Source organism: Trichoplusia ni, chromosome 15 (assembly GCF_003590095.1).
Source record: "Trichoplusia ni isolate ovarian cell line Hi5 chromosome 15, tn1, whole genome shotgun sequence".
Lineage (NCBI taxonomy): Eukaryota > Metazoa > Arthropoda > Insecta > Lepidoptera > Noctuidae > Trichoplusia > Trichoplusia ni.
Window position 1 is genome coordinate 6,650,244 of NC_039492.1, and position 23,404 is coordinate 6,673,647.

Consider the following 23,404-nt stretch of genomic DNA (forward strand, 5'->3'; position numbering starts at 1 on the left):
CAATAGTTTGTTGAACACCCACTCGGGACCACTCATAACTCTTTTCAATGGTCAATTATTACGATAAAACAAGCAAATAGGGTCGACGGACTAATAGTACTCTCCTATATTATAATAACTTTCGTGAGGCGGATTCATAATTATTTATTCAATAACGGTTAACTCACGCGTATTTATCGGGATAGCCCGACTAGTTTCGGACGTAACCATGATTTAGGTGTTGACGTAACGGCGGATTTGGATCGGAAACTAGTCGGGCTATTAAATAGCAGACTCCTGCTTTGTCAAAAATTAAATCCTTTTAACTTACACCCCTATAATAAATTCTAATAATATAGATAATTACAGAGATTTACAGCTTATATATTTATCAAGATTATACAAATGAAGGTTCATTACGGTTTATAAGATGGAGAGATTAAATCACTGAACCCGGGATACGTAGTCAATGAATATTCATGATTTCTAGTGAAATACATTTCCCTTAATAAACTATCATGACTATCCACATGATATACTCGTATTAGTTACGTAACAACTTAAATACGTCACTAGAATATTTAAGACATTGTATTTAAAAATCTAATAAGTTTATTTAAATCCACAATCATTACACAGACTGAGATTATTAAATCTTATTCTAGAATAACAACTACAATTTTCCTTAATAAGCATACTTAATGAAAGAAATTAATAACATTCCTCGGTTGTGTTCACGTCACATTAATTTAGTCAGCCGACAATAAATTTTGGAGTCCAGAAATGGTACTAGACAACAGCTGGTTATTACGGCCGACGCCGCTGCTAAATCTTGACGTTACGAAACCTAAGTAATTCTAAAATACAGCGAAAATTAAATGTCAGATACCATTAGTCAAATCCAGAAGGCGAAACAAAAGACGACTTACCAATTTTGTTTCTTAGTAGTTAACCTTTATGTGGGTAACAAAGAATGCTTAGTTTGCGATTAGAGAAATAAAATATAATTTATGTTTAATTTGGTCGAATTTTAGTAATAGAAAGGAAACACTTGAAAGAACACAGATTTTAAAAGTATCAATAAATTAGGTGATTGGATTATGATTATAAAAATGTAATGAACTTCGTAATGAGCTTTTGTTCAATTGATTTTTCTGACTTGTAACAGTTATCTAGAAAGACATGTTTGTCACGTTGTTGTTGTTTTAACCTTTGAGAACGAAAAGGGATTTTTCACAAACATGTCTTACTCCGTTTTGACTTTTATCCATTTGTAGCCAGTCTAAATCTAAGAAAATTTAATAAAAAAATCTCGGAAAATACATAACTGAATTCCGCGCCAAACAATGACATGAAATATCAATAATCAATTTGGATGGTTACGAAAGTAGGTTGTATGGTAAAGCTTCCAACATGAATAATAATTACTCTTTGAATGTAAATAAAAATGTCAATATTGTTTCGTGATATTGTTAATTAAAAGACAACAATGTAAGCTAGTTGATTAAAATAGCGGACAGTACACAAATAGCAATATAGCTGATTAAATTAACGTAATCGGATTAAGTGACACAGTATAGTAGATTAAAATTGAAAAATTTAAGAACTAATTTCCAGAAATTAAAAATATTGCATTATGTTGCAGCTATATACATTTTTCGCAAAAACAATATTTTCCGAGCAACCTTTTACACATACGCTGTTTTGTTTTTGAATTTTCAAATCCGAAAAGGGATGAAAAGATTTTTAAGCATCAAAATGGATTCACGGATTCCGAAATGTTAATAAAAAAATCTCGACATACACCTCTATATAAATCCTGAAAATTCGAAGAATAGCTTGTAATAATAACAGCCTGTATATGCCCATTACTGGGGGATACGGGCAGAGACAACCTCGCAATGAAATTTCAAAATACGCACGTTTCTTTGACCCGCAAACACAAATTGATCAAATAAAAATAAATTGAACTTACGCATATCGTCACTACTGTGTATAACTTTTGTTTTTAATACGTCTCATAAATTGTAAAAAAGCTAATCTTGGAATTGCTATTGTTATGATAAAGGTAAAGATAGGAATTAAAAAGATTTTTACCAATTATACCCAATCATCATCCCTATTGAGAAGATAAAGGATTGATGAACAGCGGAATTGGTTTCCTCCATTGCAATATCGAAATTTCCATCGTAAAAAAAATGAAACATCTACCTTTTTGGCTCGCTGTCATCGAGCTGTGAATGAGAGACGAGATGATATATTAATTTCTGTAACACATATTGTAATAAGGTTTCTAAGAACTGAGTTTAATAATGTTCTATAGCCATGCTTGCCAGTGGTATTCCCTACACACTCACATCCAAAGGTACGCATATTAATTAAAGTTCGAGTTAGCGTATTTTAATTACTGCGTGTAAACACGCGTAAAGATTCACCTTCCGGAAATAGTTTCTAAATTAGTGTGTTTATGTAAGATTCATGTAAATATTTATATAGGTTTATTTTATTTTTACTATCCTAAAATGTTCACTGCTTTGCCAAGGGGTGCCTACTTTCCCTCTACATGTTTACCTCATGAGCCACGAGTATTTTGTGTAGGTATGTAATCTACAAACTTACTTATTTGAACTAAGTGTTATCTTTATTCCTTGTAAAATTATGCCTCTTAACTCCCGCTACGTTTTCGTCTATATCTTCTTCTTTAGCCCCTAGCCTTAGACCTTTAGCCCCTATTTTTATTCAAACCATATGAGGCTACATAGCACATTTTACATTACATAAAACTTTTCAAGTTTCAATTTGTCAAGACGTTTTTATTTGATCCAACGGAAACTTCATTCCTATTTTTATTCAGTAATTACAAACTAACATCCATTTTTTCTTTTCAGGTTTAACACTCTGGGGTTCATCGTGGTTCATATTCAAGGATGCGGTGACCCCAGACGGTTACCTCTTCAACATGTGCGGCGTGGTGATAGCGGGCTATATATTCGGTCACACCCTAGAACGATACACCACAATCAACCCTGTTGTCGGCATGACCTTAACAGGGGCATTGTACAGAAACTTTGGGCCACCAAACTTTTTGGAACACCCTGTTGCCGATGTTCTTGATTATCATTTAAGGTTTGATACGTTTTTAGTTGTTTTACTTATATCATGACGATAGCACGACTAGCCGAGTGATTATCGAGGGCTCGGTCCCCGCGTAGGATAATCATTTGTGTAATCCACGTATATTTGTTCTCAGTCTGGGTATCACTGAAAAACACGACACAAGAGTTAAATTCGTCTAGTTAAAAAAGAAATGTATACATTAAGGTTTTCATTCAAGGCAAAGTTTTGAGGTTAACTATGGAAACTAATTTAATTCAGAAATACTTTTGAGTTTTTCTGACTCCATGAACAACTATCCGATATTAAAATAGATTAAGAAAAAAAAGTTCTAAGATTTGCTGGCCATAATAGACTATAATTTAAAAATATTGTCAATATGTCAGTAAACCGTAATTAAGCGATGACTGAGGCCCTTTTAGGTTTAAACCAGTGAAACAATTTGCAACAATTTCATCGCTAAAATTACTCTCTAAAAGTTGTTATTAAAAAGCTAAACGCCATTTATAAACTGTACCACAATGACATAAACAGCACCTGAACAGAAGTTTGTTAATTAATTAAATAAATTGTAGAGTGTTCAGCTTTCTTGATGACGTAATAAATGAGTCTGCTTAATTGATTCGGATTCCGCCACATCGTAACTTTAGCGTTATTATTTGTGTTTATATTTATTTGAGTTATTGCTTAACAGAATGCCTGATAACTAAGTGCGGACTTACATTAATTTCGTTAATAGTAGAGAGTACTACACGCTTCTATGTAGGGCGGAAGCCATTAAATTAATTACTGTACGTCGCCGTACTTATTTCCTCTCCTGACGTTATTATCTACGTAGAGGTAAAAAATTCGGACAAACATTCCAGGTAGTAACTACTTCTATAGTTAATTAGACTTGGTTCAAAATTTATATCCCATTTCTAATAATGAAAATATCTATGATAAAAACTGACGGACTTATAATTTTAAGAGTGCATTTTTATTTTTCTTTGATAGCATTGAAATATCAAATAGCTATGTAAGATCAACAAAATAAATAATTAAGTTTTAACGAATCTGCAAAAAGCTTCTCGGAGACATACGATACATCGTCCTCTTACAGTGAAATGTGAAGATTTCAAATTGCTTTATCTTCCAAATGAGTCTAATTTCGTAACAATTCTATTTTGTTTTTTATTTTAGGAGAGTTTACCCAGTAATCATTTTGACGAAGGGCCCATTAACTTGGAACTGGGAATATATAAAACACAATTCAGTAAAAGTCTTCTCCCTGGCAACGCTGCCGTGGATCGTCGAGTGTTTATCCACAGCTTTCTTTGCTCACATACTACTCGAGTTTCCCTGGTACTGGGGTAAGTATTATTAAAAACTTTCCATCCCTTATACTGTCATGTAGACATGTACTCATATTGCAATTAAATTCAAACCTCGTTTATTACCGTTCACCAGTAACAAGTTTTGTGGCTAAAATCAATTCCTTGCCTTGTCCCGTTTACTTCAGTCACCGATTGCAAAGCCTAACATGAAAAACCAGTACCACCGGTTATTGCTCGGAAACGGCTCAACGAGTTCATTCACGTAAATCCCCATTCATCTGACGACAATTGAACGTTGTGAGTTAAACGTCGGGAATATTGAATAACATGAAGTTGAATATTACAAAGCATCACCTCCTGCGTGTACCAGTAGTTAGAAATCAATGCGTTTTCTGTGTTTACAGGTCTACACCTGGGCTCTATTCTAGCTTCTGTGTCGCCAGCTGTTGTGGTACCCACGGTCACGGGATTCGACGCAAGAGGTTTAGGAACAAAAAATCAAATAGCATTATTAGTAGCGAATTCTGGTGGTTTGGATACCGCCTTCACAGAAGGAATGTGTGGAGTCATTAACAGTGCCATATTTTACCCAGCGACACTTGTATATAGGATAATAAAGGTAAAATATAAAAATCATTTTATAACCGAAACAACTGACTGACATTAATTTAACAACGTAAATTTTATGGTTATTTTTACATCTCAGGCTATTAATGTGAATCGGCAATCCACAATTTATTTTTTTAAGTCTTATCCAAAAATCATTATGAAACCTTATTGTATTAAAAACAGTTTTTCATATCAAATCGATCTCTTAAAATAATTTTATCGAATATTTTTGTCTTCAACAATGAATTGGAATTTGTAAAAGCGTCCTTACTTATCCACACTCAAGATCGGTTCCAAGTAACACTCCAACTACATTTTCTTTAAAATCAAACCACTTTCTCTTAAGGTTCAATTTGGATATTGGGCTCTTAACCTTTTTGTTCGTAATTTCGGCAGGGTTTGCTGGCTATATTCGTCGGGATCGCCCTTGGAATATTGTGGGGTGTGTTATCAGACAGTCTGCCGGATCACAGCGACATATACGCGCCCACTATACGGAGCTTGCTTATTTTCGCTGGTGGTCTATTGTTGACGTACGCCGGTGGATATCTCGGCTGGGGCGGCACTTGTATGTATTAACATGTTTATCCGTTTCTTTGTTGACGTTGCCATGAAAACTAGCCTAGTAAATTTCCATTATTTATAACAGAAGATTGGTAGATATAGAACTTATCCTATTACACTTTCAATCCATTATAGGAAATTGGTCTGCATAAAAAGTAAATTACAATAGCAGAAAATTACGTTTTTATTGATCATAAAGATAAATGTATTTGCAATGCAAAACATTTATCATTATTTGATGTAGCTACTGTGTATTTGTGACTTTCCTAAATAAATATAGGCATGAGATAAGACCGTTACATGTTCACTCACGTAATAATGCGGAACAAAGGTGCCTGTGAATTATTCCCATCGGTTTCATTATCAGAATTTGGGTTGCTATAGGGAACAATGTGTCACATATCCAACCCTCATTATTTTTTATTAAAATTCCATTTATTCTCATTTATAAATCATACTATTTAAATTGAATACAATATAAGGTCCTGAAGTTTATAACGAAACTCCTTTTTGTTTTAATTGAGAAGACTGCAGAAGGTTGACGTAATCTTTGATATTGGATATCTCAGTGCAGTTTTATCAAGAAATCATCAATTAGAGCTTCGGTTTTTCGTGCAAAACCGTAGTTCAGTGGACGTCCAACCATGCAATGCCTTTACGCTGTATACGAGGGTTTAGGAAAACGCTGACTTACCGAATTGGGATGAATACTTTTCCGACTAAATATTCTACTTCGACTGAACATAAATTCAACATTTCGTGACTTCGAAACTGAACTGACTTGGATAGTGTTGGTTGAATGGATAGAAAGTGCAGTGAATCAGAGTCATAGCTTTTGTAGTTATTTGCTTAGACTAATTTAGGTATTTCGTATTTTAGTTTGTCATATTTTTTATGACAGTCGGAATGTCATAAATAATCTCCTCTAGGTTTCTCTTTTATACGGTAATTGTCAGCTCGCATTTTTCTACCAATCCAACTATTTGAGAAAGACGATTTTTTATTTATTTCATAATCTTTACTTAAATAAAATGAAGTAAATGGCCAGTGAACCATCAACACATTCTATAAGGATTTTGAATTTATTAAGAAACAGTACGAAATACCAAAATAACCACTATAAATGAATGTTAGTTCCTGCGATCACCAACAAAACAGGAAAACTTATAAATAAACACAAGCATATTATGATATCAATATAATCACCTGTGCATATAATGGTATCAGTTAAAGTCATGACTGCCGAGCATTGAGAACAGAACTACTGAATTAATCTTATTTTCTAAGAATGTACTAACAAGAGTTTACAAGGTCATCATATATTATCAGAACGGTATAGAAAGAAGGTACCTATTGCGTTGTCATGGTCCAATAAAAAAAATCCAAACTCTAGTACGAAAGCTACGCTCTCTGACGATCTGTCTGTCTTCAGGCTGTATCTTATAAACAGTTACGGCTAGACTGTTGCAGTTTTCACATTTCAAATTTTGATATTCTTTAGTACTTTTTTTTATTCAGACTGCTGGAAATCCGACTAACACTTGACATTCTTTAAAAAAATATATTCCAACAGAGATTCCTTACTTGAATGTGTCATGAAAACAGTTGAAGAACGTTTATTTGTCAGACTTCAGGTTTTTCTTATTTGTTTCTTGATTTTTTAAACCAATTGCAAACAAGTGGCAGCAGTACAAACATGTGTATCACAAATATGAAGTGAAGAATGTAAATATGATACGTCTCACGTATTTTGTATACATATCTCGTAGGAGACGTAATTACTTAACCGAAATTGTAGACTATTTGGCATTTCTGTTATATATTTAAAAAATTAACTGTGCAAATATGTCTGCACGGAGGTTGACATCGATCTACAATATTATTAAAAGACTTTATTAGAGAATTTTTATTGGCTGAAAGATCCAATAGGTGAATTTGAAGATCATCGAATCTACTTGCTGCTCGATACCAAAACACTAAAATATGCGCACTTTCATAAATGTTTCAACTGAATAAAATCGGGCGATAGAAATTCTGTAGTCTGTGAAGGCTCTTAAAAACACATTGACGCACTTCACATATTCAAACTATTTTCAAACTAAAAAGTTTCTCTATAAAACGTGAGAGCTGACATAAGTGTGCTGCACCCCTGTTATTTTAGGGTTCCGCATATGAATGTTACTTCCTTTACAGGTGTTGCAAACATCCATAGAATAAAAGTTAACCCAGTAGAAAATAAAGTTGTGTGTATGTTTTACTAGGGACTGGTTGCTTAAAAAAAAATACTTTATACAAATATTTACCTCTTCGCACATGTAACGAAAGCCTTAAAAAATCAATACAAATACAAACCCGACCTTAAATCAATTCGAAATCTTTTAAACCTAGAATACCTTCTTTAAAATAAGTCACTTCACTACCATCTAAACGATTCTAAGTAGAGGTGTTCTGTTTTAAAGTCTAGCAGATTATCCTAACACACCTTGACTGATACAACTAGCAAGTGACGTCACAAACTAATTTCTATAAAGACCCGGGGAGCGACATAGGGATGTAGCTCGGGACATGCACTCGATACTTAATTACTTTATAACATTCCACAATGTAAGTTTAGGTCGTAAAAGAAAAACTAACAAAAAAGTCCTGTGGATCCGTCACAAAGCAAAGGAAAAGAAAACACTTAGGGCCAGAGAAAACAACTACTTAAGTTAATACTTTTTTTTAATTCAATTACAATTTTAATGGCTTTTCATTCAACATTTATGCTTAGTATCTATCGCATATGACTTGAAATGACGAGTGTATAGAGTTTTATCATATAAGTACTTATCATAAGTGTATAAGGTTTTATCATATCATATTACGTAACTAGGATCTGCATATACACAAGTAGGTATATATCCACATACTACTTAATTAAAAATTCACATAAAGATAATATTTATGTGAATTTTTAAATAAAAAGTAAAAATCTTAAAAGGATCTACTAAATAAAAAAAAATCTTCATGTGTCTATTGAATAATTAAGTGTTTTTAAATAAAATGCAACTAAAAAACTGTCACCAGTTTCTTTGTAGTCTATCATCTGAATGTATTGTGTTTATGTAAAAAGCCACATCAAGACTGTTAACCTTTACAAGTAGATACTAAATTAAGTGGAAGTGTCAGTGAACCTCAGTGAATTAATACAATTTTATAGCAAATACGTGTAGCAACAGATTGATAGTCTCACAGCGATAATCTGATATTTATTTGGAATCTGGGCGTATGTGCATATGTGATTTATGAAAACAAACGTATTTCGAAAACATAATTAAACGCGGAACCGATTTCACGTTGTTTTTTAAATTGTCGGTCCGTGTAAAATAATTATTGTTTACCCAATCCGATAAGGGCGTATAAATTAATAAATCGTTGATAATAACTTTAAATAAAGGCATTTTCCATACGATAATACACGCCATCATAAAAATATAGATATAGCATACAATAAACAAAATTCAAAACAATGTTCAAACTGCCAGCAGCAGATTTAATTATTTTGTTAAATAAATATTCAAATAGAAACTTTAATTATATTGTGGAAGTTCAAAAGACTTAATCTGAGAAAACGTAAAGCAAACGGGATAATCTTAATTCTTTGTGTATTGTAACAACTTTTAATTCAATAATTAATTACTCTTTAAAATAATTATGTTGATATTATAATCTCATTAGCAATAGTCTCCTTAGACACGTTTGTAAAGATTTTGGGTTGCTGGTTGTGGCTGGTACTATTAAAAAACAATAATTCAAAAGTTTTTATTAAAAGTTCGATCGCAAGTCACTATTACTATTCATGGTTACTGATGAAGTTACTAGCTGTATGTTTTTCGAATCTATCTAATGATATTAAAGATACTGTCAAATCATAGCTAAGCTCATATTATAAGATTCCGCTTATAAGGTAAATTTCGCACAGCTAACATATGTGCACTGTTATAATATTTTTTTAACAACAAAAACATAGAGGTATCTAAGATGTAACTAGAGTCATAATAAAACCTTTCAAAATTGTTTGGAAATACTTACAAGTTACTATAACTAAGAATATTTTCATAATGTGGATATTGTGCATTCACCTAATAAAGCATAGTGCCGTCATCAAACAAACGAAGCCAATAGGTAAATTCGCTATAATCTTTATAAAAAAATTCGGTGATCAATTAAAACATGGATATTAGTCAATACTAACATTGTTCCGATTACTAGAGCAGCTACCTAACTAATTGTAATCAAGGAAACTTCTTAATTGGAGATTCTGCTCAACTTTCCTAGCAACAATTTAGTATAATTAAAGAACAATCGACTGACTGGAACATCGCGCCTGTACTTTATAGAAGAGTAAACAGTAATATCCTTGGCAATAGAGATAAAACCAAGAAGAGATAAAAACATGCCGTGTGTGTGAGACATCGCAGACGTGTTCCACGCCTCAAAGAGATGTCAGCAACCCTGAGGAGCCCTTTAGGGCTGATACCTGCCGGGAAAGCGAGATTGTCCGAAAGGGTTAACGCGGCCCTGGTACATAAACGACAAAGGAAGGAGCATGGTTTTAGTCAGTAAAAGTCTGACACTCCCTTCCACTCAACCCTAAGCGGGAGATGGCATTTGATGATGTACCAACCGAAAAAATGGCCTACCACCATCTCTTCTAATAAGAATATTGCAATTGTGGAAAAGATACATCACTCTACACCGTTTCATATTTTATCTCACTTATACCACAACAGTATTATTCTAGGGGTTGGAGATAGGTCCCCGGATCTTACAAGACTCTCCATTACCTACCTAGTAGCAATTAATTGTATTTGCCTGGAAATAATAGTGTCTCGATACAATATGACATTATTTACAGTTTGTTGCAGTTAAGGATGTCTATAATATTTGTTCTCGCTAATAGCAAAAATACAAGCACAAGTAACAACCTTTGATATTATGTGAATGTATTAAGATTTATCTACACAAACTTCGCAATCGAAAATTCAGCAGTTTTAAAATCGAGTTGCCAAGAAACCCTAGCAATAAAAAAATTGTTACATTTTATCTTTCATAGCAAAAAGTGTTTCAACGTAATTCCAATCACTGTGAAGCAGAACAGTTTTTCGATGATAGCGCACGTTTTCAACACTCTCCTATATTTGGCAATTTATCTCAGAGCTCTAACACTAGGTGTTCCCAAATTTCAAGGTGACCTCAGCACAAAGGATCTGTATATAACCTGCGATCTCTCCGAAACACAAAGTGAATCTTTGTCACATACCCTTTCCCAAATTATTTTTGGGTTCGGCAGTTATGAAGCGACGCGAGGATTTGCCGTCGCCTGGGTTATGAGCCCGACTCAAGTAAATGCGTATAAAAAAGGAATTTCACTCATCGTTCGTGTGCGCTGTGAACGTTGACGTTAAGAAGTGCCTTCAAGAATTCCAGCGTGAAATATTGCCGAACGTATTCAAGCGAAAATCTGCTCTATGTATTCAAATTTAAATTGTCCGAGGGCTTAAAATTAAAGTATTATTTTACCGGTATCTTAACCAGCTTAGTAAAATACTGGCTCTGTGATTTTAACGTTGAGAGTTCCTTAAATACTGCTTACATTCCATACCGAAATATTGTACATAACCAATTCTATTAAGATTAAGATACTCCTTACCGTAAGTGCGACGTCTCAGCTCGTTACCAGAGCTGCATAATTACAAAGAGAGTGTTTGTTTCGTAATAACAACACCTCCACCACATGTTACGTCTGTAATTGGCTTTCGCGGTTTAAGCTAACAAATACAGTCAGTACAGTACAGTTTGTACGGAACCTTTTATTAAGATTTAAGCAGTCCCGTAACTTGAAATTTATCGCCAGCAGTACTTTTTAACGTGATTCTTTCTTATGCATTTTCCGAACTCACACCACGATACCTTCAAACTTTCTCACCACAATCACCCCCTCCACAAAAAGCTCAATTATTTTAACCTATTCGATCAGGGATATGATAAATTGCTAAGGTCTGTTAAGAACTTGACGACGTACATTTTTTAATTTATGGGTCTATACACGGTGATTTTTTAGTCGTCTTACAAAAGTAGCCTAGTTCATGTATCCGACGTAAAATACCCCTAGGCGCGATTATTATTTTTTTATCATCAACTAAGATAATAAGTACGAAGAAACATTAAACAAGAGAAATCTAAAATATACTCTTAAAAATGATAAAAACGCCGCCGCCCGCGCCCCTCACCATTGTTACAAGGCTCGGACCGCGCTCGCAAACGAGCTGTGTTTCTAACAAACTAAGAATTGCATCATAATATTGAATAAATATTGCATTTTAAATTTATTCAAATCTCATAAATACCTATTTTATTATCATGAACGTGTTATTATAACGTCATTGGATACATGAACTGGGCTGCTTTTGTAAGACGACTAAAAATCATGGTGTATACTGCAAATCTTAAAATCAAAATTCTAAAAATAAACGCGCATTCATACCAGAAACATAAACAAATTAAAGCCAATTGAATGAAACAGCGACAGTAATGGTAATAAATTATGAATTAGAGGTTTGCATATTAAAATATTTAATTCTTCTTTTGTAAGATTTTGCTCATGTTACGAGGCTATATAAATAGCGTCTAAGAAAAATAGCTATCAAAAATACGTACAGCAATCGACTTGTCATATGCTTTTGTCCCTCGTATGACACTCAAATATATTCAGCAGAATTTAAATGAAATTCATAACAGCAAACAACGCAATCCCATGACCGCATACTTACAATGCGATGCAGCTCAAGCATGAAGCACATACTGAAGACGCCAGCTCCACATTAATTAATTCCCGCGTTTAATGTTAACCTTCGTTTCGTTTAACCTCAATCAAACACAATAATTTCGTTCGAGTTTCTCATGATGCGATTTAATTTTAGAGATTCCTCAACCACAATCAAGGAAATTATTTAATGATTTGTTTGTTGGCAACACGCATTGTGTTCCTTGTGCAAATAAGATGGATTTTATTGATCCTTTTTTTTATGTTTTTGATAGTCCAGGCATAGGATGTTTATTTATTTATGTTGACTGCACGGAGAACTGTGTAGGTCACTATATCACGGATAGCTCGAAATAAAAATACCATTAGATACAGCGGGAATTATAACTAAAATATGTTTTTTTCATACACTAAGGCTGCTTCTACCTTTCGTACCATAAAAGAACATTTACTAATAAGTAAATTTTACAGATGAAGTTTAAGCAACGATAGTTACGGTAATACATTTCTTGGGTACCTAGATAAAAAAATAATTTTAGACTGGGTGCCCACAAATTTATTTGTCACCCAACCGATTTGTTTACCCTTAATCCTTTTGTACGGAAGCCTAAGTTTAAACACTAGCGACTTAACGCACAGAACTATGACTACAAGACCAATGCTGGAGTACAGCGGTCTTTGTACGCTGACAGCCTAATGAGCGTGTGTTTTTTCAGCCGGTGTCGCCATCATGGTGTGCGCGGGCACGGCGGCCACGCGGTGGGCGCGCCGCGACTGGCCGCTCGCCGACAACCCCGTGTGGGAGGTCTACAAGTTGCTCTGGAGGATCTTCGAGCCCATGTTATTCACCCTCAGCGGGTATTTCCTGAATGTACATATCCCTTTTATCAATTATCTCTTTAAAAATATTGCTACGTACACTGTAAATATCCAGTAACACCCTGAAAAAAATAGGTGATATTCTGTAGCGTAACCAAAAGTACCATTGCATACTTCACAATATTCATATCCGCATTGCATCAATTATTTAAGCTTATAAAGTGTTTAAATTTTATTATTTTAATCCTTCTTTCTGAACAATAATTTATCCTACTCATAATTCGATTACCATGGAAATTGCTATGAGTATAAAATAAAATGAATGATCGTTCGTAGAACCGAAAGGATTTACCGACAAACTGACTGGCAGCCTTGATTGGCAGTAATAATAATCCCGGGAATAACTTAACTTGTTTTATTTTGTTCGACGGATGCTAAATAAAACAAAAGTCGTGGACCAATGCCCGTGTGGAAGCCTGCTTGTATTATTGAATAAAGAGTTTCACTTTGATGTACTTTAATGGACAGACTTTGATGTTCATAGATAGAACTTTTAGAACCCCGGGCTGTTTTATTTAAGTCACCGAAGTATAATTCAGAATAACAAACGCTTGGTATTTGAAATAGATAGACCGAGTTCAAAATAAAAGGACACAAAGGCAAATTGCTGTCACAAATGAACAGTCTTCTGCTTATTTAAATTTGATATGTCAATAACAAGGCTCTCGTTTCATAGTTTCTTAGTGTTCAAAATTTTGCCTACTTATTTTCGTCCAAAATAAAATTTCTTTTTGATTTTTAACAATTTACTGAAGTCAAACTATTTCTAGATCTCGCAACTAAGTGTGAAGGAGCTGTGCTTGATCCTGGGCTGCATTTCCGCGGCGCTAGTGCTGCGGCTCCTGACAGCCTTCCTAGTCGCACTCGCTAACGAGCTGTCGATCAAGGAAAGTCTTTTTGTTGCCGTCACTTGGATACCTAAAGCTATTGTCGAGGTAAGAAACTTTTACTTTATATGAAGTTCAAAGGATTTAAGTTTAACTAAGACGAACTAAACAACTAACTTGACGGAGTAATTAACAAGAAACAGTCAAACCCAATTTACGTAGTTTTGTTCGACATTGTATCAAATATAAGATAGTATCATTAGGGTACTAGTTATTTTGTAATGAATAAGTGAACTATAACATTAAGTTTTGAAATTTGAAGTACCGATTGCGTTATTAAACTTCTTTTTTTTATTTTTGCTCGATTTTCGAATTTGTTTTGTTTTTTCTTTAATATTTTTCCGGCCCATTCGTCTTTCAAATATAATTTATGCAATAAAGTTCTAATCACATTATCCTTACTCATATTTGCTGTGATCAGATGCATTTAATACCACAGTAACAGGTTTTACGAGGCTGGTAACCCACAGCAGTAGGCCAAGACCGTACAAGTACTTTTTAATTACCCTTCAGACACAATACTCAATTTTAAATGCTATAAGGAATTAATTTCTACGTTAATATGAAGACTTAAAGACTTATAAGACTTTCGCCGCCGTTTTGCCTGTATGCATGCAGACAGACAAACCGACAACTTAAACCTTTATTAGTACGGATGTATGGTATTTGTCCCTGTGTCCGGTTTATGACAATTTCGTTTTATATTTATTTTGGTCAAGCAAAATTTAAAAAATAAACCTTATCCACGGTAAAACGTAATAAACTTTATTTTAGTTCCTTCGAGTCGCTATAAAGCGGGAAGATCGTTTTATATTTCGATTATGTGTATTGTGAGTGTAATTTATATCATCGTGTAGCCCAATCGTAATAGAAATAGCTTAGAGGAAAGTTATTTTATTTACTGAAGACATTTTTATAGAGCACTTTCATTCAGGGATAAGTCATAAATAAGTCTAAAACGACCACCAGTTCAGATGAATTTTATTTTTTTAATACTTTGATTATCTTAAAAATTATAATAATATGAATTTATTTTAAAAACACAATCAATGCAAGTCCTGACTTTAATAGGAAATGTTCTCTCAACTTTCAACTGAATAACGATACATACGAATACTTCGTGAGATACGGCCGAGTTACAGATGGACGGATAGTTACGACATAGATATATGGACAGCAGAGCCTTAGTGACATAGTTTCTAAAACCGATGTATTGAATCAGTTGAAAATTACAAAACCCGATTAAGTTTAGTATTTATTAGCTTTGTTTCAATTTCGTTCTATTATTTGTACGAAACACAATTATAAATTCAATTTAACTAAATGGCAATAGATTTTAGGACGTTGCTCTACAATGCGAAATTAAATGAAACGCATCAATTATGTATTGTACAGCGGCATTACATTCAATTAGAAGATAATATTCCGATAGTTTGTTTAGCAAATTAATTTCATAGATCATTATCCTAGGTCCAACTATGTTGTAGTCGGCTTCCATCTAACCAGATGCAGTTAACTACCAGTGTTTTACAAGGAGCAACTGCCTGTCTGACCTCCTCCCCTCAGTTACTATGGTAACACGATACTTACCCTTCCTTAGTCAGACTGATTGTCGGACTTTCTACCTTCTGACTACCTGTTACGACTGTCAAAGGTAATGTAAATAATAATCGGGACCCACTACGTGCCTTCCGAAAAGAGGATCAACTCGCTACAACATAATATAGTCACCCATCCACGGAACGACCGTAACAAGTGTAACTTAACCTGTGATCGATCAACTTGTACGGTTGTTGTTTAGCCACTATCTCCTTTTCAATAGACAATTAAATGAAGAAAAAAAAATATTTCAAACGAATTGTCTAAAAGGATTTAATCATAGATATACCGTTATTAATGAGGCCACTCGATCTTAATCCATCATCACGGGGACCTTGGGATCGGCTCTGTCAACTTCCTGTTTTCTGTCATATGATCTGATACATACCACTAGATACATGTGACCATTAGACATTTTCTTAATTACTTACTTCGTAAATAAAAATGAAAGGAGACGAATTTAATTCTTCATTTTTTTAGAATGTTATCGTACGGCAACTTGTTTGTTCATTCTAGTACACACTAGTGTTTACTAAGATCTAAAACGTATCCACTCTATGTAATGTTAATTATTTGTCTTTGATAAAAAATCGGTGAAGTAAGAGTCGGAAACATAACATGGAAGGTTCCGTACAAATAGCCTAAAAATATTTTTTTTATTTAATTATATCTGTTATAAAGACAGAAATAGGTCATTGTTAAAAATGTTTCCACTGTTTTTCAATACCCAAGTTTCACAAGGTAGCCGGTATCTCATTAAGGTAAAAACGTAATAAAACTACAGGTGATAGACGGGTGGACAGACAGTTAGGCCTGAGCATTAGGGTTCTATTTTTAATCTCTTGTTTACAGATCCCTTATGATTGTGTTTCGTTTTGTAAATGCATAAACTTAACAAAATAAGAAAGGAAAACAAAACAACATCTAGAAAAACATATTCCAGGAGTAAAGAACTAAAACATATTTTAAACCCCAAGTTTTATATTTTGTAATAACAACAGAATTGTCTATTTTCTGTCTCGAATGATAGCTCTTTGTTACGCTTTATGTGGACACATATCCAGCGAGCTTCGGCACAAATACATAAAACTGGCCAAACGTCCCGTACGAGTAAGCGAAAACCGCAAACGCCATTCATAAAACTACCGATCACTTGATTGCCCAATTAGTCATAAAGACAGGAATGCGTTGTAATATACTGTGTGAACAGTGCGGACTAGCCGTGAGCACCCACAACCATCCCACATTGGGCTTGATACTTCTACCAACCATAACTTTTAAGTGATCTCTCCATTAACGAATGAAGGAGACCGGGAGTCGACCGAAAGACTCCAGTTTAATTCACTTTCACTTTGAGTCTTCTCACCACCAGTCTTAGTAATTTCAAGCTTGTGTACATCAAAGCCTTCTTGAATATAGACTTGAACTCTTTGTAAAGTGAAGAATAATTAAAATTCACAGGAACTTGCCTTAACGGAGCTCACAATTCATGTGTTGATAGCTTTATGCAAAAAGGTCTAATTACTTACCTTTGAAGTTAACTCGTTGTAGTTTAAGCGATTATGCATCGAGTTTCAACTAGTTGGTAACCTCAAATAGCTTTAAAAGTCATAGAATCAAAATCGTAAAAAAACAATGAACACAAAGATTTTTATAATGATCACTCATTATAAAAATCTCACTATCTATATGCCTCTATATAATTGCCACAAAGACACTAATAAAAATTAATTTGCTTAATAAATAACACTCAATTATAAACCAATCCATATTTTATCGACAGATATGGAAAAGTTATTAAACACTTAGTTGGTCTTTATCGGTAAAATTTATTTTACTTTTGAATTTCTCGGTATCTTCTAGTCTGCTTCGCCGTCTGAAGTTTGGTATCTCGTATTTGCTTAGGTAAATTTTAATTAACATCGAACATTAGTACCCCGTTTCCACTCATAAACTTGATAACGTTAACGACAAATAAACTAAGTTTATCCCTTGCTCGAGTGTCGTAACTAAAAGTCTCCCAAACGAGTTGCACTAAGAAACTATGATTACAGTTTGCACCAAATAAAGAAGTTCGGATTGCCTGCAGATACACGAGAACTCTTATCTTTCCTTAACACAACCACAAAGCTAAAATAAAAATAAAACCCAAGCTTTTTGCTCAAAATAATAATTTTACGAAACCTTTTGTTTCGTTTCGATAACTGTCAAAAATTGTTAAACGTCAAACTCCATAGCAAGATAAAGTCATCAACTGGAAACGCTGACGACTATTGTTTTAAAAAATGTACTAGCTATTCAGATAACATTGATGGCTGGCGAAAGCTTCGTAAGACTATAAGTAAGTTAAAAGTAAAAATATAAATTTAGGTATCGTCTTTTGTTTCTGGACACTTTTGTTTATCGATGCTGTCGTACCGATACACAAAGAACAGCCGACTGTAAATCTTCCTTAAGATGTAACAAGCGCCTCATGGGAATGTTATCGGGAACTGTGCTTGAAAACTGCGACAAGTGACCACTTGTCTCGTGAGCATCCCTTATATTTATTCCGTTTCAAGTGAATATTCTGATACAATATGAGTTTGAGAGAAATAAAGCTAAAGAAACATAAGAAAATAGGAAATTGTTACGTTTTTGTAGCACTTCTTTTAGTCTCATATGCGTGCAATATAGGTAATATTGGAACGATGTATGTACAACTATGGACAAACAAATTAAGGCCTCATTTTCAATGTAAGACATACTTCAATCATTGAAAGCACGAGAAAAGTAGTATATTATTTATGTCCCAAAACACATAATAATTAGAAAAAAAAAAAACAAACAAATTGTTGACCTAGAATATAAGTACTAGTACCTACTTAAGGCCAAAATAATTGCTTAGTTCTTATACAACAATAAATAATATAGAGTATTATCAGGTTCATTTCATATTAATTGACCAAACAATACCATCGACAAGAAGCTTACCATTCTTACCAAGCTACATTGTATGAAGACCCGAACCGATTAATCTACGTATTATCATTGAGGTATTATATTTCCGGCTTTGTAATACAAAAGCAATCCTCTCCACAATACAGAACAGTTTAAGAAGTCTGAAAGACAATGTAAGTATTTGACTTATAATTTGCTAGCGATTAAAGTTTGTGTTATAGTGACTCTCTTTAGCTGTTTAGCCCATTTAGTGAATTGTCTTTTTTGCAAACTCAAGTGTTGTAGAATTGTCACTTTTCTAGAAGAACTGATTTCTATCTCTCGATCAACGACCTTACTCTTGATCTTGTCTAAGCGACTGGTGTGTTGAGGCATTAGTTTAAGCCTTGAATCGTATTTGCGACATCATCTTTCTTTCTGCTGAAAAAAAAACGTATTTAACTACAGGTGATTAAAACTGAACGGTTTTATTACAGTTGGGCTTTGCATATCTTTTATTTAAGGTGATAGAATGGTAGGTTACCTATTCAATGCTCAGTTTTAGCATCATTCCATCAGCCATTGCAGTAAATACCTACGTGATACTTTACAGTAACATATCAACGGTAGTCTTGTTATAGGATTAGACAGCTATAAGATTTTATGCAACCTCACACACACCTATAAAATACATTTAGTAAGTAACTGCGCAATTTATGTAGGTACCTTAAGGGCCTAACCACGGGGCAACAAATGGCTGTAGGTGAAAGCCACTAACCAACTAACTGACTTATAACCTTATCTCACTAACCTTAAACCGTTGAACTTGACAGTATTATGCGCCATTACAAACGCGTGTTGTAGATACAAACATGATTTAAAACGATTGTATATGAAGTAGGAGGGTATAAGTTTGCTCACTATCTCTAAACAATTGTACCGATTACGATAGTAAACTGTACTTAGTACGCACCTGAAAAGACACAATCAAATAGACTAGTCTATAGTACAGAGGATTAACTAACTGATGTCACGAATGATAAATATACTTCTAATTCTTCTTTAATTTATATCTATGGTAGTATTTTATGGCCAGTATTAAATTTCAGAACATATTTTCATAGGAAAAAAACTCTGAATATTATATATATATACTTACATACCTTCCCTTCGATTAATACGAAGACTTGCAAACATTTTACACTTAATAAATATTAATTCATTATTTCATTGTTTTAGACAAAAAAGCAGGGACCGGCCGGATACTCATTGAAAGGGTTTTTTTAAGCGCTTCAAGAAAAAACCCTATGACATATGTTACACCTTCGAACGGATTACTGGAACCCTGTTCCGAACAGGTTACCCTTTACTACCCTGTAACACTGTAACAGGGTAACCCACTCCAATCTAAGACAATGCAATATGCACTCTTTATCATAGACATTAGTTTGAAAATAGTATAACCACGAGCGCACGTGACATCTTACCGCCCAGCGACGCCATTGTTGCATTTACCGAGCGACTTGTAAACATGGAATAAAAATCATTGTGGATATGATCTTACAGTTTAATTTTGCTTGTCGCACTTTTCAAACGTTGTGATATATATTTTTCGTGTCTATACTTGTAGACCAGGGTCGATAATTTTTAAAACCAAAAAAAAAATAGTAGGATGAAACCCATTAGAAAAGGAGGGGAATATTATAAAAATGAAAAGAAAAATAATTTACGGGTGATCTGAGGTCGGGAAGGGGGTGGGAGTGATGTTTCAAGAGTAAAAAACGGTTTTTATCGATTTCCGGCAAAACTAAAATTCGTATCGAAAAAAGTCAAATGGCAAAGTTCTAAAAGAAAAAGATCTAAAACTTTTGTGTTTACATTTTTTTCACATAACCTCAAAATTTATGTGAAAAATCTAAAAAACCAAGATTGTGGTTTTTTATTTTTATCTTTTACAAAAATTTATTTTTGTAACGAAATTTGGTGAAAACTTACTTTTTTGTGTCCCAAATACGCTGTAATTTATTTGATTAAAAATATTTATTTTTTTACCTTATTTTGAATTAATATAAAAAAAACACTCTAATTTTCAATCGAAAATTCACCCGTCAAATCTTCTCAGAAAATGCAAAAAATGAAAAAAAAACATGTATTCGATTTTTTTTTAAATTATTATAAATAATTTCATCTAAAAAATTTGATCTCATTTTGTGTTCAATAGACCAATAATCGAGGAAGGTTTTAGGCTAGGTATATAAAATTACGCTGCAACTAATAGGAGCGAAGATTTAATGGAAAATGTGGCAAATACGGGGAAAAATATTAATCTTCGAGGGCTTTCGTTCAAAAATTCCTAACTTATATCTTCTAACCACGCGGACGAAGTCGCGGGCAACAGCTAGTTACCTATATGACGTTTCGCGCGTAGGTAGTTTGTCCGAGAGGCGCGAGTCGCTCCGCGACGCGTCGGCGATAGAAGAAAATCAGCTGTAGTCTTAGTAAAATAGCAATGAGGGGCCGCTAGGGTGCAAGTATGCAGCTCAAGTTTAGTGGGTAATTCAGGGTAACACGAATAAAAGCCTTTCGTGAAGGTAACCACTTCAAAGGGTTAAGTTATTGAAGGGGTTAACCCCTTCACGTGGTTACCATAATGAAGGTGTTAACCATTTCGCTGGGTTTCGAGGATGTAACTCGAACAAAAGGTAACACTGCGATATGAGTTACCCCGTGTACGGGTTACCCTGTCAAACGGCTTAACTCTAAAGTGGGGTTGTCCGGTCCCTGCAAAAAAGCGCAACAATTATATCTTTGTTTACGGGATCTACGTTCAAATGTTTTTTTTTGTCAGAATATCGTTTTACGTCATGACTATGTTATGTCAAATTTGATATCGTTAATAACGTTTTTACGGATGTCCGTTATATAAAATTGACGATATAAATTGGATGAAACGATAACCGCGTAGTAATCGAATCCCTTTCCAACAATAAATGTTTTTATTTTATTCCGCTCTTAATTCTTTTGTGGCCTACATATGGACTCATTTAGGTAACGTGGCTTTCTCAATTGTAGCACCTGGAAGAGTTAAGTTAATTTTTTGGTATTCTTTTTTTTTAATTTACAATTAACGGTGCCATATTGCTCTTTGAATATATAAGAAAATAATACATATACACTTATCCTTATATCATTTTTGAAAATAACTCTTTGTTTGTTTCTTTGATGATATTAATAGACATGTACGCAATAGTAGATATTTAACAAAAAAAGCTGTCTATTGTTCTCAATACAAACGGTTTACGTTCGTACTATATTGATTGACAATTTTTTGCACTATTCATACAGTATTTCACACTATCGTATCCGTAAAAATCTATTCATGTGAACCAACTTTATGATACGACCACAGATATTAATTCAGACTACAGTGAGTTACACCTTGGAATACGAGCTGTTCGTGTAATATTCGAAAATGACATTTGACTCTCCTCGTTAGCTTTGACGTGGCCGAGCCGAGTCGATAACTTGATAGGTGGCTAATTGATTTAACGGAATCCGAAGTAAACTACACGCTGCAGGAAGACTAGAAGCGTCTTGGACAAAGCATATTCTGTGGTTTGCCTGACCCAACACTTAATTGTCCTTTAGGGTTTAATGGACCGATAGCCAGCCCGACTAAATTAACCGGAACATATGCCCACATCGTAATGGAATGTAGTTTGTAATTGCTTGAGTGTAACCTCGTAGGTTTATTGATTGATTTGTTCGGGAATTAATGAGTCAATTAAAATGTTTAACATCTATGGATTAGTTGGTACCAAATGCTGATTAATTAAATTTTTCTCAATCTCAATCCTTCTCAATATGGAAAGAATCCTTTACCCATCTGTGGGACATTGACAGGAAAAAAATACTCTTATTTTATTTTGATGCTAAGTTATTTTCCTACTTTTCAGACGGTTCTGGTGAGGGTGGCGATGGACTCTCTGTGGGAGGACGCGAGCGCGACGGACAAGCGGATAGCAGCACAGCACGCCAACATTATCGTTATCGCTGTCCTGATAACGTCTACATTGGGCTCCGTGCTGACGACGGTGCTCGGCCCTGTCTTACTGTCACAAGACTCTAGGGTCGCTCCAGAAGGTACTACATATATAAATCCAAAAGAATGTCCCAAAAAACAAATGCTGGAGATAAAATTCCTGACATTGAGAAAATATAAGCTATCTCCGAAATTTTATTTATTTAAAGCAACATCTAAAATATCAACAGGAAACAAAAGAAGATCGATTAAAATCTGTATTAATATGTATGTAGATAACATGAACAGTCTTAAAGCATTGGTATTTTTATGCACGATCGCGGTAATAACCTTACCGATTTCTTTATCGGTTATAGAGTTCAATGTGAGCCAAGGTCTTTACCTTAAACACGCATTGAGAAACAAACAGTAAAACAATATTAACTTTATCAAATTAGCCAACGTCAGCTCCCTATAGATAAGGGACTACACAACAAGCAGTAACTCTGATCAAATCAGTCAAATGTAAGTGTCATGTCCAAAATAAACACTTATAGTAAAACGGACATCCTTGCATTTTAACGATTTCCAAGTCCGAGTTTCAAGTCCAATGACTCTTTCTTTTAAGAGGGCCTTGTCCACATTTATTATTTAATACGCAGAAAGTGCAAGCAACTGAATAATATTTTCCATTAAATAAAAACAATACAAT

The 23,404-nt window shown here is 34.1% G+C and overlaps 1 protein-coding gene across 1 annotated transcript in view; it reads left to right on the forward strand.

The window, feature by feature from the left end:
- Positions 1-23,404, forward strand: part of LOC113501237 (sodium/hydrogen exchanger 9B1-like) — a 38,454-nt gene that overhangs the window by 13,329 nt on the left and 1,721 nt on the right. Inside the window, exons 4-10 of the mRNA XM_026882315.1 lie at positions 2,868-3,105; positions 4,276-4,445; positions 4,814-5,028; positions 5,415-5,586; positions 13,104-13,258; positions 14,037-14,201; positions 22,628-22,814. Coding sequence (XP_026738116.1) covers positions 2,868-3,105; positions 4,276-4,445; positions 4,814-5,028; positions 5,415-5,586; positions 13,104-13,258; positions 14,037-14,201; positions 22,628-22,814 — 1,302 coding nt within the window. The remainder of the gene's footprint in view (positions 1-2,867; positions 3,106-4,275; positions 4,446-4,813; positions 5,029-5,414; positions 5,587-13,103; positions 13,259-14,036; positions 14,202-22,627; positions 22,815-23,404) is intronic.